Genomic DNA, 16128 nt, shown 5'->3' with positions numbered 1-16128 from the left:
CTCACCATTTGTGGGCTTCATGAGAATCGATGGTCTAAAAATACCGGTATTTGACTTTGAAATGAGTACAAATAAGAAACAAGAACATCAGCTACTACATCGACTGCAAAGTCACCACTTCCTAGCAGAAAATCCAGACAACTCTGCATCATGCCAAGCAGATGCCCTGAGAAACATGGCATGCTCTCTGCAGTATGCTGCAGCAAGTGATATGTGGGTATTATTTGTCACATTCAAATATACTATAATAGTGACTGTTAGCCCTTATGTCAGGGATCAATAAAAATTAAGTCTTCAGAACAGTATTTCACCTTGACTGCCAGTCCTCTCGCCATTGTGAGTCAGAATGACTGGCAATGTATTATTTTTTCAGGATGTACAGTACATACATAATTATAATATTCCTTTTTATTTTTCAGAATAAGCAAAGAATGCAGCTTTTCTTGGATTCAAGGTGTCCTGGAACGTTATTCATCCATAGTGGATTCTCCAGAGGAACAGAACGGTATGGTGTTCTTATACCTGTTGCATGACTGTGCCTAGATAGGGCAATAGGGTCAGTTGTCAAGACTGCCTTCTCACTCCCCAATTTATTTTAGTTATAAATCTGGGCCTTGGAAAATGCACCTTCCCCACATCTGTTTATAAGCTTGTTTGGCTTTGTTATACACTGTATTATGTAGTTTTAAACCTCTGAATACAGGCATATGTTGTTTATAAAATGACGTACTGATAATATACAATGAATACTAAAATCAGACAAGCAATGCCTATAAATAAGATTTTGATTTTGATTCCTGCCAGGGGAGCATAGTGACAAGAGTTGTAGGTGTTAAATTTTAACTGTTTCATATCATTGCTTTTAGGTTTGAACAATTTTGCTGAAGGAGCATTATCCATCTGCCAAGAGCATAAAAATGGTAAGTTCGAAATTGTTTTAACTATCAACTCTTTGAAGAAGAATGACAATTTTTGAAAAAGTGAAAACAATTCTAATAAAATTGCTTTTTGATTTAATGATAAAGTTTACAAAAATCATGTTTACAATGGCCCCATTGAGAATAGAGGACTAACTAGTCCGTGGCCGAATACTTCCCCAGGATATCTATTTGGTGTCTATAAGTGAATTAGACGGCAGGCTTTGTAGTGGGTTACCATATTTGATGCTCAGACTAGTTAGTCCCCTATTCTGAATAGGGCCAATCTGATTATTTTTCATAGATGAATGTAAGTCTATAGTCTGTGTACACTCCTCCAGGCTCTGGTTCTGCAGGTGCAACTGGTTCTAAAACTGTTAGTCCTCAAGATAGCTTGCTAAAGTTTGGATCACTCACAAAGCAAAGAAAAGGCAGGCTGCCGATTCTTCATTGAATTTTTTGGTGTCTTACTACAAGATTGATGGAGATTTTGAGCACCTGATGTATAGTTTTTTTAATTTCAGATAGCAAAGAATGGAAGAGCTCTCTATCATATGATGCTGTAGCAAAGTTAGATTGTGTTCAGAAATATTTCAAGGCAGCCAAGGTTAATATGGTTTTTATGCTAAATTAATAATTATGAATTAAATTTGCAGATAATTTGATTGTTGCTGGTACCTTTTACTTCTTTCTGTTGAAAAGCTTAATGAGCTACATTTTAAAAAAATCTATAATTAAAAAATGTACTAGTACATGTGAAAAAGATCAGGTTCATTGATGGTGATGAGCCAGTGTTCCACTGTTGATATAGAGTGTTTTAACAATACCTTTTTGCAAGACTATCCTCACTTTACCATATTGTTTTCTTGTGTATTTATTTTTTTTTTTCATTGTATACTCTTTAGGAATCTGCTGAAACAATTTTACCTGCCAGTCAAGTGGCTCAACAAATTGTTATGTGTGACACCTCATCAGTTGCTGGAAGCACAGCATATATCAGAGGGAATACTGCTGGTCAAAGACCAAATCCCACGGTGCCAAGTCCAGCATACAATCCAAAAACTGAAACTGCATGTAGCAGTGAAGGAGTTATCCAACAGCAGGCTCAGATTGGATCAAGAAACCACTCCCTCGTGCTTAAACAGCCTGATGGAAACCATGAACTTTCAAGGCTGCCTTTTACATGTAATTCAACCAGTAGTGGCTCTTCTGAATATGGATATGGAAAGAGAAAATTTGGAACTCAAGGTAAGATACAAATATAGGCTGAAAAATTTTTAAAAATAATAAATGCTAAATAAGAATGAACATTATTTTTAACTGACCATTGGGTCATCATGCACTGGGTTAACTAGAACTGTTACCGGACTAACTTCAGAAAAAAGAGGCTTTGAGTACAATTTCACCAATGGATCATTGTGGATCTGCCTGCCTATTGTGAGGACTGTTTAAACTGATTTAGTTGATTGGTGCCATCAGAAAGTCTGCTTGCTCGAGTTCTGGGGCCTGGCTCACAAAAGGATTTAGGTGGCAAAGTTTGGCGAAGGAGAGGTTGCAGTTGCTGTTTTTACTAGCTGAGTTGGATTTTGCAAAGAATCTTAAAAGTAGCTTACCTTTTTAATATATATATACTATATAATAGACACCGTAAGTGTCTGTATATATTCTGATTGGTCTGTCTGTCCATGTCATCAGTGTCGCTGTCCGACACATGACGTTCACCCTATAACTGCCAAACCGTATTTTTGTTTTACTTTAAGTTTACTTTGGAAAATCAGCATGATTGGTTTACATTTACGGTAATTATTCTGTTTTTTTTTTGTTTTTGTTTTTTTTTGTGCGTGTGTGAAATTTTCATTTTTCACTTATCAGCATTTTCAGTGGCATTTATACCCGATGGAACTGAATCACTTTCATGTTACCTGTAGTGCACAATGTAAGAGGGTAAGAGTGATTAAGCTGTTTTTAAGCGTTATGTTACAGTGCATCAAAATTGGCCAAAACATTTTGTGCACTTTTTTCTGCATTATGTCTGAACACTTAGCAACTTTGCTGCCTTGTTTCCTGTATGGTATCTGTATATTTGCCAGCTTTGCTCTCTAGTTTTTCAATTTTGGTTGCATATTGAAATAGACTTAACCACTGCACAAATTTATGTTTAGGAGGACCTTTCAGTGGTTTTGGCAAGTCAGCTGCAGCAGTTTCAAACTCTTACAGCAGGGTAGAAGTAAGTAACTAACTTTGTGTTGCCGGTTCATAAGTCCAAGCGATAAGAATGCAAAGTTGGGTATATTGTTGTAACAGAAGGAATTTTTTGCTTTTCATCATGTTCATTGTTTTCTTAATTTGAAGACTGTGTGTTCTTTTTATATGCCCATCATTGCAGTAGTGTGACATTCCATATTTTGCAATAATCTGCATTAAACACCTAAACAAAGTATCAACAAGAGAAAAAAATAAGCAAATTCAGAAAGACCACATGGATTTAATGTGAAATTATCAGAGGGTGCTAGGAATTGAGCAACACATGATTTGAAAAAAAAATTACATTTTGTTTCTTCAGAACATTCAGAATGGCAGAGGAGCAGTAAAAAGAGACAATATATGTGCAGAAGATGATGAAGACAGTAAAGCTGGAAAATTTGATGCTTTTAGAACGGCAAATGAACAGCTGGTAAGAGGTGTTTAGAAGCTACACTGTAGTAGTTGAAGTTACAAATAAAAGTAAACGTTTTATTATAGCTTGTAGTTTTTGTGCTGCAGTAAGGCTTGAATAAAGTGCAAATGTATTTTCACCAACTATTTTAACATATTTCTTCTAACTTTGACAGAAATTAAATCAGATGAAAAAATACAGTCGCCAAGGGCCAGTGAATGCTTCAAATTATGGAATGAACAAGAAGTCATTGGGAACAAGGTAAGTCTAGAAACACCTCAAATATAATTATTCAACAGTAATTCAACAGTACAGTAAAAGTGATTTGTACTCTTCAGTTATAATCTTACAAACAGTTATTAATTTTGCTTGATTTAATTTTCCCTTTAACAGGAGGGGTCTTACTAGTAAATTTGTGCCTCCAGTAATGAATAGAGATGGCAGTGATTCTGATGAAAGGTAAGAAAAAGGGCAAAATGAAACTTCGTAATGAAATTGACATTTATATTTTTTGCCTGAACATTTTTGACAAATGTATTGACTGTAAATCATAAACAGTAAGCGTCTTGTCCAAATGGAGAACAATATTCTCTTTCCCTCAATTTATCCAACTTTTTGAAAATTAATTCTATTTATTGTTGATTATTCAGATTACTAAATTATCTAATACAAACATCTTGCTTTAGCTCTACACTTTTGAAAAGATCTGGACTCAATAAAGCTCAAACAACAGATGAACCAGTGGATGAAAGACTTAAGAACATTGACCCTAAGATGATTGAATTAATAGCAAATGAGGTGAATACAAATTTTTATGATGATTAATTGATGTCTGTGGTTTGCTTCCAGCTTATTGCACTTGAGTTTAATTGGATTTATTTTGTATACAGATTAAATTAAGTGGTGTTCAACTGCTCAAAAGCAAATGGATGTACTTTTCTTTTTCATTTCTTCAGTGAAGTAATAATTGTACCTCCAGTGTTTTCTCTATTTGTAGATTATGGACCATGGTCCACCTGTGAGCTGGGATGACATTGCTGGACTGGAGTTTGCAAAAAATACTATCAAAGAGATTGTAGTTTGGCCAATGTTGAGACCGTGAGTTATATTTTTCCTAATAATTCCACCACAAAGTAACTAATTTCATACGAAAATTTTAATTTCAAGTCACAGATTGTAGGATTGTCTTGTCATAAATCTGCCTATTTTCTGTACAGGAAGCATGTTTTAATGTACCCAATGTGAAGACCTCTGCAAATTTTGATATGGAAAGTTTTACTATCTTTGTTGAAGAAATGTATTTTAATGAGTGTTTCTTGAAATGCAGATTACAGCAAAGCATGTGACTGCTAAATTGGTTAAACTTACTTGCTGAAGACCTCAGCAACTTTTTTCTGTCAGAGGTCCTTACAATTTCATCTTTTATTCAATTTCAGTGACATCTTCACTGGTTTACGAGGTCCACCAAAAGGACTGCTATTATTTGGACCTCCAGGAACTGGAAAAACCTTGATTGGTTTGTTATATACTATAAAATAGTTATGGTTTTGTTCCTCTTTTGTTCCTATTTTCCTCTTTTGTTCCTGTTTTGTTCCTGATTTAGATCATCAGTTAAATATGGTCTTTTATTGTTTAATTATTTGCCCTTTGCAAATAATTTATGTAAAGATAATCTAAAACAATTATACTGATATAAATATGTTTTTAGGTAAGTGCATTGCCAGCCAGTCCAAGTCAACATTTTTCAGTATAAGTGCTTCCTCCTTAACTTCAAAGTGGGTAAGTTATAAATGTCAGTGCTCTCAAATTGTGCATATTTGGTATCAGGTTGACAATTCCAAGATTTGTTTGAGCCAAAGTTCGTAGGTTTTAGCTTTATTTCATTTTTTATTTTCTATTTATTTATTTATTTATTTATTTATTTATTTATTTATTTATTTATTTATTTATTTATTTATTATAGCTATTTGCTGTGGTACAAAGATGTATGGGGAACATATAAAAGGGAAAAACATTTATTTGTAGGTAGGAGAAGGTGAGAAAATGGTCCGTGCATTGTTTGCAGTGGCCCGCTGCCACCAGCCAGCTGTGATCTTCATTGATGAAATTGACTCGCTGTTAACACAGAGGACAGATGGGGAACACGAAGCTTCTAGGAGAATCAAAACTGAATTTTTGGTTCAATTGGTGAGTTTTTGCTTAAAGAAAGGTATGCTTCTTCCAACTGCATTTGGTTAATTTGAAGAGTTTGCTGCAATCTTTGTCATAGATACTTTCTTAACTTTGCTGTTTTACAGCAAAAAACATAAAAAAATTGTACCTCTAAATGTAAGTTACAGTTTTGATCACCTAAACCCGAGTGGCCACTAGTTATTAAATGTATATCTTTCAGGATGGTGCAACAACTGGAGAAGAAGACAGAATACTGGTTGTTGGTGCAACTAATAGGTGGGACAGTTCCTATAACAGTGTTACTACGTACTAGTTTAATAATAAGGAAAATACTGGTAAATTGAATTTCAGTTTCTGACAGCTGGATAAAATATGTAGCATAATTAGGACACATTAACCAATTTTTAGATGAAAGACTGTTTTAGAAAAATATTTATTTCTAATTTTGACTGAAATTTCACCACTGTAGGCCCCAGGAGCTAGATGAGGCGGCAAGACGAAGGTTTGTCAAGCGTCTGTACATTCCTCTCCCAGAGACAGCGGCCAGGAGACATATAGTGGTCCACTTACTGTCACAGCAGACCTATCAACTCACTGAGGAAGACCTGGACAGTATTTGTGACAAATCTGAAGGTGAGCAGTTCTTGGCACATTGTATTAATTGCCCTCACTACTTAAAAACGAAAATGATTTTTACAGCTTCTTTAATTATTTCATCGGTGATGCGATTTTTTCTTAGAGGCAATTGAGGAGAATGTATTTTTTAAAGTTTTGAAACAGTTTTTTTTTTATTTAAAAGGAATTTGTTGAGGGTACTCATTTGATAGACCCCTCTCCAAAATGTAAGTTGTTTACAGCAGTGTCATATTATTTGAAAACCAAACAGTTTGCCATTTTAAACAAACCTAAATCTTTGTCAGCTGAGATATCATAGGGATTATATTTTTGAGTACCACCGTCTCAGTGTTGTAGCTGCCTGTGAGATTTAAATGCCACTAAAGTTTGTTATTACACTGTTTTGTAACAGGTTATTCTGGTGCTGACATGGCTAACCTGTGTAAGGAAGCTGCCTTAGGACCTATCAGATCTATAGCATTCAGTGATATAGAAAACATCACTGCAGATGAGGTAGGGAACTAATATCAAATAGAAATTTTGCAATGTACGGTATTAGACCCATAGGCGGAGGTGTGTGTGTGTGTGTGTGTGTGGGGGGGGGGGGGGGGGGGGGGGGGGGGTAGAACTGGCCATTTGTCCTGAAAAGAGTTGTTTTGAAATAAAATTTGATCTAGGTTCTATGCCATTTTTCAAGTTAGGTCAAGTGGGTAAAAACGGGATAAAAAGCTCCACTTTTTTGGAAAATGGAACTCCATTTCAAATTGTTGACTTTACGCGAATATATTAACATAATCTTTAAGAAAACTTTTATTATTATTATTTGATTAAGATTTAAGTAAAATGTAACTAATATTTCATGACAACTGATATGTTGATATCTAAATTCATCTCTGGTGTCCAGGTCAGACCTATTACCCACCAAGACTTCATGGCAGGGTTCAGACAGGTGCGTGCCAGCGTATCGGAGGCAGATCTGGACTTGTACATAGACTGGAACAAGAAGTATGGCAGCTTTGGAATACCAGGGTTGTAGATGGACTGAAATGGCTCCTTTTTCCACTTGATAGGCACTTTTTGACAATGTCTAAAAGAGACTGGAAGATCTGCTGTGGAGGCTTGTTATGAGTCTTAAAAGACATAAAACACTGAACACAGATACAATGAAATAGAATTTTGTTCTTTTATTTTCAAATGTCAGTTAGTTACATAGACACAGGAATAAACGTAAAGCATGCAATGAATTTCGCTTTCTGTTGCTGGAGCATGGTATTCGGTCATGCACTGTAAGAACATTTCTGACGCTTGGCTAAGATCAATCTTAATGCGATAAGAAAATTACAGATGGCATTTCGTCATTAACCTTCACCAGGATACAGAATAATATGCTGTGGTAGGGAATGTGATAATATATGATAATACAAAGGGTTGGGATTGTGAATAATCTTGGTTTTGATTTCATACTGTGTAATGCAACCCTCTGTTGCAAGGTTAAAGTAGACCGTTTTTAATCATTAGGTTTGGCATGATGAAAGCGTAAGTCTCTATTTGATACACGTCGATCTGGTCTCACCCAATGATTTCATGGGGTGAGTGTTATCCAGATTGTTGAAGACCAAGAACTTTATCAGACGTAGAAAATGATGGTGTCGTTTAAAACGTACACTATGTTGAAATAAATGAATAATATAATTACGATCGTTTATGACGCATTTGATGCAATTTTAATTTAAAAATAGACTTCTGCAGGTTAATTTTCAGCCAACGTTCTATAAATTTTGAAAAATAGAAAAGATGAAAATAAAATTAGAGAACTGGGAGAATTTGGAACAGGCTCCCCTCTGACACGCGTAAAGGGAAAACTATAAGCAAGCCGCCAATATTGAAGTTCAAAAAATGGTTTTAGAATAAAATTGGACGAATCTTGTGCATGAAAGTAGACTGATTCTTATAAATCATAATCGTGTTAATTCTGTTAATTTCTTCATTTCTCCTTGTCATTTTCTATAGATCTTCCTCTTCCTCCAAAAATATCTTCTCCGTAAACTCTGCCCTCTTTTCGCAGGGTATCAAACATCCAGTCGAATAAAAGTGAATTGAAGCCGAAGTTGCAGTGGAAATACCTGAGTTGACAGAAATCCAAAATGTACACAGTTATTAATGTTGAATGATGAAACGTATTGAAATTAAATCACTCCAGATCTGAGGTTTAATTAATTGATAAGTTGTGAATTGAAAAGCCCATTTTTTTCTTTTTCACTCAAAAGAATATTGAACAAAAAGAAAGAACTGGATCGATCGCTTATTTTCTTAAAGATTCGGGGATTTGTAAGAGAAATTAATATATAATTATACACATACTGGTGATGATTGTCATGGAAAGTGGACGGCGGTTGCCAAGGCCAAATGGCGTCCATCTTCACTCCAGAATGGTCTATCATACCGTAGTAGTAGAAGTACATCAATACCGTCAGAAATACACCTAGTTAGAAAAAAAAACATTATTTATGTAATCTGTTTAAAAAATATGTTCATTTTTTTCTCTCTCTTTCTGTTGATTTTTACTTTGCCATTTTTATTGTTCTGATCAATTAATCAATAAAGCGGAATCGAAATCACAATTTAAAAAAAAATCATACCTGCATGTATGGGGACTGTAAATATGGGTAAAGCCATAACAGCCTGATACATGAAGAATTCCACGGGATGCATGGCCACGGCGGAGAAAGCCGTAGGCTGGTGGTAACGGTGGTGGTGCTTGTGGATCTTCTTGTACAAGTACGGGTTATGGAAAGTCCTGTGTAGATAGTAAGACACGCCGTCGATGTACAGATAGTAGATTGGACCGGAGAGAACAAAGTAGAACCATCCACGTTCAGAGGCCGAGTAATAGAGCGTGCTGTAGCCTGGAATGTTAGAGCGGATGATTAAATTGTGTTTTGCCCGATAAAATACTTAGTTATTGTTATATACGCACATCAGTGAACAGAGAAAATTTGTTGGTTCTTTCTGATATTTTGATATATGAATAAAACATAGTAATACTGAACAATTGAAGCAAATGACAAAAATAAAATAATAATAACAATAAATATAAAATAAATCATACTAAATATAAATTCCATGAAGTCACGACTCATATTGTACAAAAAATTTAGATAAATCATTGTCTTACCTCCATTCAAAATAAAGCAGGCCAGTATCCCAGAGACAGTAGCTCCGCAAGCCATATTCACAGAACCAGCAATAAATTCATGACGTTCGTTTTCCTTTGTGAGAAATTTATTTGGTTGGCATTTCCATTCTTCAGACTGAAGAGGAACGTATGGCCAATATCATAAATGGGATATAAGCATTTAAGACGCCTCATTATCTACATATGCGAGTATATCTGACCGCTACCAAGATCAAAAGATTGCATACATTACGCTAAGGTATTTCTTAAGACAGTTGGATTATCGTATAGTTTGCTTGCATTGCACTTTCAATAAAAAAATGATCTGATTAAATGACGCTAAATTTCCCTTTAACTAAACCCTACAAACCTCTGAAATAGATTACCTGTTCCCTTCTCTTGATGTAGTAAAAGTATTGGAAATACCCGCCCATGGAGTAAAATACGCTAAAGGATATCAGCAAAGACAAGAGTATAAAGTATTGAACATTTTGTAATCGGTGGCGTTCTAGCCAAGTCAAGTCCGTGGCGTTATTTTCTGGCGAGCCAAAGGGCGTGTTACTTTCGTATTCAGGCTGGAACTGTTTCCACAGGTTCACTACTACGAGCAACCAGTCGCCTGAAATTTCAATTTGCAAAATAGATAGACATTTGCAGACATAGGAAATATTGACTGTAGAAATATTTTTCGTGAATATTATAAGAATAATTGAATCCGACATTCAATTCGTAAAAACTTGACGTTGAAATGAATCGAGCGAATAAGTACATTTAAAAAGTATAATTGATAATTTTTAGGATAGACGTTACGTGCAAATCAATATATTGTTTTATTTACGTTGCTCGATAGAGCTTCCGACTTTTGGACGTGTACATTTCAACTGACCTTTACACTATAAACCAGAATACATTAAAATACCTGACAAAGACCACGCAGCCTGCTCACGAGTAGATAAGACGTTAGACATCCATCGGTTCGCTATGATTTTGTTTTTTAATATTCTACGTGACACACTTCTAAGAGCAACGTTATATACTCCCTATCAACGTTTTCAATGTGATTTAAACTACATTTGGAAGGAAAAACTTAAGATAATATATATATATAGTTACCAGGCGGGGCAAATTTGCATGTGGAACAACTGGAACAATATTATTTCCATACGTGACATGACTTTATTTTTGTGACCACCTGTACAGTCTTTTTTGTATTTCCAATTAACCAATTAATCTAAAATCATATTTAAAAGCTTGCTTATACACGATATACAGTACAACAATGGCTTTTGGAACTGGAGTGCTTTTGTCTTCAAAACGTCAAGAATTACGCAAGATATGAAATATGGACGTCTGTATTCAATAGAAAAGAAATCAATAGCTCCCTTGTACCATCGTCACGTAAACAAATGACTAGGCCCACTTATAAGATGCACTGGTCTGTGCAGAAAATACCCGCTGGGCATAAGTTCAGACAAGTATTGAGTAAAAATTGTTTCACCCCCCCCCCCCCTCCGTGACATACTAGTACTCCTTTTAAAATTTATAGAAAACATCCCAAATAAGTGAAGACATCTGTTTTGAAGTGCATAAGCAACGAGTCTCACGTTGCCATCCGAATACCTTTGCACAAACTCGGATAAACAATATAATTTTATAAATACAAAACAGTCCATACATTACCCCCCCCCCCCCCATCAGAACAGTAACAAGTTGTGTCATACCTCTGACAGTGACGCCTAAAATGAACGTCACTACAGTAGCAAGAGATATCCCGAGTTTTCCTGCCAACCAACCCTGCTTTCCATCGATGGCTTTGTAGTTGTCAGCTTTCATGATGGCCACTGGAAGTAGAGGATGTCACACGTACAATGCTCCTCTCGTAGATTCATTATTATATATATACACAAATGTCAACAAGTAGGTCACTTCTGGGCTATCGGTATTCAGTACATACATTATCTGTGCCAGTGCAATAGCACTGCGGTAGTACGCAAGGCTTCATAAAACTTGCAGTCGGTAAAACAAACACGATCGATATTTTCGAGATTACCCAAGAATTGAAAAGACTGTTAGGCTTGCACAGCGTACATGCGCCTTTATGCACATGCAGCCCTAGATACAATGCCGTCTTAAGTGTATATGCATGTAGTGCATATATATATATAGGTTGCATTGAGGCCTTCTTCAAATGCATTGCACTAAGTTGACAACTTCTGATAAATTTGTTAAAACAATGAGTTCACTTTGTAATATTGTGAGTACAAAATTAATCATTTTCAAACCTATTTGGTATTGTCCTGTTAAACCCTTGGGGATCTAAATCTGAAAGCCAATTCTAGGTGAAGAGACGGTGAAGAGGAAAAAACGCTGGAAGTGGTGGCAGGAAATTCAACACACCTATCACCTCGGGGTAGTAGTCCACTCTAAGATATCAAGTCAGTGGGATACTTTCATTTGTATAGGAAAGTAAGGGTTTAATTAAAGTTTGTGCAGATAACGCGTGTCATGGAAAGTACATGGCATTTTGAGAGCCGTACTGAATACACCCCTGTACTGGGCCTCAAATAAGTATTGTAAAGCTTAGATAATAATTAAATTGGACAAGCGTTCCTGTTTGAGTAATTATATGCAAAGTAGTAATTAGTATGCCTTTACTCGTATCTACGAACGCATGTGTCATTTTTATCTAAAGAAGTTTATCTTTATGTACAAAAGGCGGAGAAAAAAGACGCGCTTTTCCAGCCATCCTGTTCTGCTAGTACATTGTTCGGTACTTCCTCTCAAAATTGTGGTTAAAAGTCTCAAATATTGACATCAAACCCATATAGGACATGAATATGACCAAAGGCTGGCCAATACATAACCGTTATCAAAATATTCACTTTGAAAATGACGTATGGTACATCGTTAGACTCTTATGTACTGTTCTAATATTGTTGATAACAAAGTTTACAAACATGAACGAAAATTACTTGTGAACTGTAGTTAACTTTGTCAGAAATTTAAGCAAGGTCAGCACAAAAATAAAATGGCGCATCTTGCTTAAGACAAAATGCAATACTCTATACCTGTAAAAATTTAAATTAAGAGAAATTTAACAGCGTTAAGAAAAAGCTTCGCCGGAATATGAGATGAGAAGGTTATAGATGGTCGTTAGGCCTATGACGAAACCACCCTTATAGCACATCGTGACTCCGTCGTCTTCCTTTTCAAGGAGGATAAGAAAAGAGATGGTATCTGAAGGTTTGGTTGCTTTGGTGATTTAAAATTAGGTTCAGTTTCTATAGAACGTTATGGAACATTCTTTTTTGCACATAAATCAAATGTAAGAAAAATGCTGTAATGAAGACCTCATGATATCCATTGTTGTACGTGACGTCACTACACACCATCAGGTGGTGACGTCATAATAATTACTGTACCATAATGCACTTAACTCGCATAGCGGCAAAGTAATCGCTGACTTAACGCTGAAGTTATTGCTTTTGATTTTTTATAATAATGGGATGCACGCAATCTAGTAAGTATATTAATATTTTTTTCCTAAACGTCTCATGTTATTCCACATTACTTTTTTTACTTTAGAGGAAAATCAAATTACCAACGAACGTAATGCAGTTAGCAGGTTACATTCGATATTTTTTATAACTGAATTTTTCAACTTGAACCTTAATTATCATAAGCATATTTTTTTTGTTCTCATTGTAGTTGATGTTATTAACAGTCATCACTGGAAAGAGTCCAACGATGGTGAATATATGTAAAATACAACGAATAAATAAATATTGAAAAAATGTAAATAATAAATAAATAAATATCGAAATAATAAATATAGGTGTAACATTGTAGAAATTGCGATACATGTGAGATGTTGTGAGTTCGGCATCACTGTCATAAGTGAATAAACACAGTTATGGCTTCAAGATACCTTGATGAAACAAGTTTTTATCTTTTGAAATATCTAACTTCAGAGAGTCAACGGAAATTAGGGTTCTGCAGGAGGATTAGAAATATCTTTGGAGGAGGAAATAAAGGTTTGCTTTTAGTTGTCTCTCTCGACCTCATAGTATTTCACATTTACGTTCCTTTTTTAAGTCTTCAAAAGTCCAGAAGAGAAAACATTCGCAAAATTTCAAGACGAAGGTGTGAAGTCAATAACTATAGCTGATAAAAAACATAAAGGTCGTTTCTTTTTTTCTTTCATTTTAATTGCAGTCGGGCCAAGCTTATCTCATGAACTCACCGAGGATCTTATGGTATTGGGTGTGCCTGTGCAGCTCATGGCCGCTCCTCGCTCCCCAGTCGATATCTTCACTGCTAAGATTGATCAGTTGGAAAGGTAATATTATCTCAGGCCAGCCCCGTTATATATAAATAATTAAATAATCAGTCATTAGCTAACTACCTTGTCAAATACCTATAGTATTATTTTCTGTTAAATTCAATCAAATTAAACCATAATAGAAAAATAAATACACCTTTACTGTTTTAGAAATGAAGATCCAGTACGAGACTCTGACGAACTGGACATGTCAAAGCTCTCCCGTAAAGAGTTGAATTACGTGGTCGAGGATCTGCTAGATGAAATTGACGAGGCATAATAAAGTGAAGGTGAGACAAAATGAAAACATTGCTTATGTTGGATTGTTCAATAAAGACGCTGCAAAATAATGTATATTTCAGTTTTAGTTTACTGTATCATTTATTTGGATTCCATTCATAGGTATTTGAGAACGGCAGAGGTTAAACCAACACCTACGAGAGAAAGGTTTGTTTGCAGCAGTTGCCTTTCTATCCTACATTTTTACATTCAAGTGGACGTGCCTTTCCTCATGCTGGGTGATCACTTAGCAACAGTCCGAGTAGAAGCCAAAACAGCACACTCGACAGCCAGTCAAAAAAAAAAAAAAAAAAAAAAAAAAAAAAAAAAAAAAAAAAACGCTTGAGGAAATTTCCTAAAAGAATAAAGATTTGATGGATATGTGCGTAGATGTAAGAGAATATGATAAACAATAAATAAGTGTGGGAAGACAGAAAGATCTTGGAGGACCGAATGGGAGGAAATTATTGTTAAATCTCCAAAAATAACAACAAAGGACACAGCATCACGGCCAAAGCTAGGGTATATAAGATCATGATAGAATATTCTTAGATCGAATTAAGGAAGCTAGCAGTACTAGCCAAGAGAAGAACTGAGGAAAGAACAGCTCAGAAATAGCTCCATGTATGCTGGCAGTATGGCCACTTTCAAATGATGGTACCTGCAGAAGAACCAATTATTATTATTTCTTTGGATATGGCTGGATCATATTACACGATCAATACGATAATTAAGGAAAATGAAAAATATAAATGAGGTAATAACAAATTTTGATGAAAAGTAATCACCAATTTGAAATACACTTGCATATAAACGACATTAAGAGAATAACACCTTTTGAGGCCAAATGATTGTGCCAAAATTAAGAACTGACATTTCATAAAACTTTTTATTCTTTGAGCACTGTAACCTTTCTGCGATTGAAAATAAATGATCTTGTGAGACAATTTTAAAATGTTGTATTTTAAGTTATATAACGATGAATTAAAACAGCAAAACAAGCAACCACTGTCATGGTGCTGATATACAAACTTATTCGTTGTTTTGAAGAAACGCAACATCAATTATTTGGAAAGCCTGTTAATTATGAAGTAACCACGACTGGTGGGAAGAACACGGAGCTCAAAAAGTAAGACATTTAGTAAGTTGAATATTTTATGTAAACTACATAAAATGGAACCCTTTTTGGACAATGCTGTATTACGCCATCTTTCAGTATTGCAGATGGCATATGTTTAATCATTTATAAAATATTCTTAAATCTAGCACTTATTATATATGTTTAAAATAAAACCACACCCGTCGGTTAAAGTTTAATAATAAAATCTAATGTCCTTCGGAGTGGAGGATTAAGTGCCTATCAAACACAAGATTATAAGCGGTATTTTTGGATGACAGTATCTTTGCCTTTGTTTTTTCATGATAATGCACTTGTTCTTAGCCTTGCTGGGGAGATCTACAAGGAGAGTGTCTTTCTCGTGTCCAGCTTTAATATGCTATCACTATATTGGCTCAATTTATCAATCGTTGTCTGGGGCAATGGCTGTAGAGATGGGGCTTCTGCATCATTCTCGCACATGACGTGGCTAATGAGGATGTTAATGCGTTTCTTATAACTCCCGCGTGAGGCTCATAGCCCTTATTGTTGAAAGGTGTCTGTTCAGAAACCTTTGCATTTACTAAACCAGACGTTTACTTACAATTTTTTCAGAAGAAATTCACTTCATTTCTTTGAGTTATAAAATATGATGTCAACTCGTAGTGAAAACTGAATATTGGAAATAAAACTGAAAATTCAGGTTGGCACGAGTTTGGTCACGTACCAACAACCCACAAAATAACCTTGAGGAGAATTCTGTTTAAAGGGGTCTATCTCGGTACATAGGCTAATGGACCGATTTTTCTATCAAGCGGATGGTGTAGTGGCGGTTGATTATAGATAATAAGACCAAAGTTATTCGGCAGTGCATTCAACTTGTACCTTGATTTTGAC

At 35.3% G+C, this 16128-nt stretch overlaps 3 protein-coding genes across 7 annotated transcripts; 2 read left to right on the top strand and 1 right to left on the bottom strand.

The window, feature by feature from the left end:
* The first annotated feature begins 19 nt into the window (after window positions 1–19).
* Window positions 20–7604, top strand: LOC106164080 (fidgetin-like protein 1). Its single transcript, XM_087006639.1, has 18 exons — window positions 20–213; window positions 420–505; window positions 867–920; window positions 1442–1524; window positions 1823–2165; window positions 3080–3144; window positions 3481–3591; window positions 3749–3834; window positions 3967–4032; window positions 4260–4371; window positions 4571–4671; window positions 5010–5089; window positions 5282–5352; window positions 5599–5760; window positions 5966–6021; window positions 6215–6378; window positions 6773–6873; window positions 7265–7604. Exons 1-18 carry the CDS (start codon window positions 20–22, stop codon window positions 7394–7396), a joined length of 2067 nt encoding a protein of 688 aa, XP_086862765.1. The 3' UTR covers window positions 7397–7604.
* LOC106164082 (lathosterol oxidase-like) lies at window positions 7522–11975 on the bottom strand. 3 transcript variants are annotated; one of them, XM_087006641.1, is made up of 7 exons: window positions 11818–11975; window positions 11257–11376; window positions 9922–10154; window positions 9536–9671; window positions 9000–9266; window positions 8722–8842; window positions 7522–8483 (listed from the first exon to the last, which is right to left on the bottom strand). In XM_087006641.1, the coding sequence occupies exons 2-7, from the start codon at window positions 11366–11368 to the stop codon at window positions 8345–8347; spliced, it is 1008 nt and encodes a 335-aa protein (XP_086862767.1). In that variant the 5' UTR covers window positions 11369–11376; window positions 11818–11975; the 3' UTR covers window positions 7522–8344. The 3 variants fall into 3 exon arrangements, with proteins under 3 accessions (XP_086862767.1, XP_086862769.1, XP_086862768.1); XM_087006643.1 differs by lacking the exon at window positions 11818–11975 and adding an exon at window positions 10455–10602 and having other exon boundaries at window positions 11257–11663; XM_087006642.1 differs by lacking the exon at window positions 11818–11975 and adding an exon at window positions 11490–11656.
* Window positions 11976–12242: 267 nt separating this feature from the next.
* Window positions 12243–15090, top strand: LOC147763678 (uncharacterized). 3 transcript variants are annotated; one of them, XM_087006646.1, is made up of 6 exons: window positions 12243–13055; window positions 13244–13285; window positions 13507–13569; window positions 13751–13874; window positions 14028–14146; window positions 14351–15090. In XM_087006646.1, the coding sequence occupies exons 1-5, from the start codon at window positions 13037–13039 to the stop codon at window positions 14134–14136; spliced, it is 357 nt and encodes a 118-aa protein (XP_086862772.1). In that variant the 5' UTR covers window positions 12243–13036; the 3' UTR covers window positions 14137–14146; window positions 14351–15090. The 3 variants fall into 3 exon arrangements, with proteins under 3 accessions (XP_086862772.1, XP_086862771.1, XP_086862773.1); XM_087006645.1 differs by having other exon boundaries at window positions 14259–15090; XM_087006647.1 differs by lacking the exon at window positions 13244–13285 and having other exon boundaries at window positions 14259–15090.
* The last annotated feature ends 1038 nt before the right edge of the window (window positions 15091–16128 follow it).

The sequence above is a fragment of the Lingula anatina genome, chromosome 2 (genome assembly GCF_051362555.1).
Source record: "Lingula anatina isolate TDL-2025a chromosome 2, LinAna3.0, whole genome shotgun sequence".
In the NCBI taxonomy this organism is placed as follows: domain Eukaryota; kingdom Metazoa; phylum Brachiopoda; class Lingulata; order Lingulida; family Lingulidae; genus Lingula; species Lingula anatina.
This window is presented reverse-complemented; position numbering and strand designations above follow the sequence as displayed.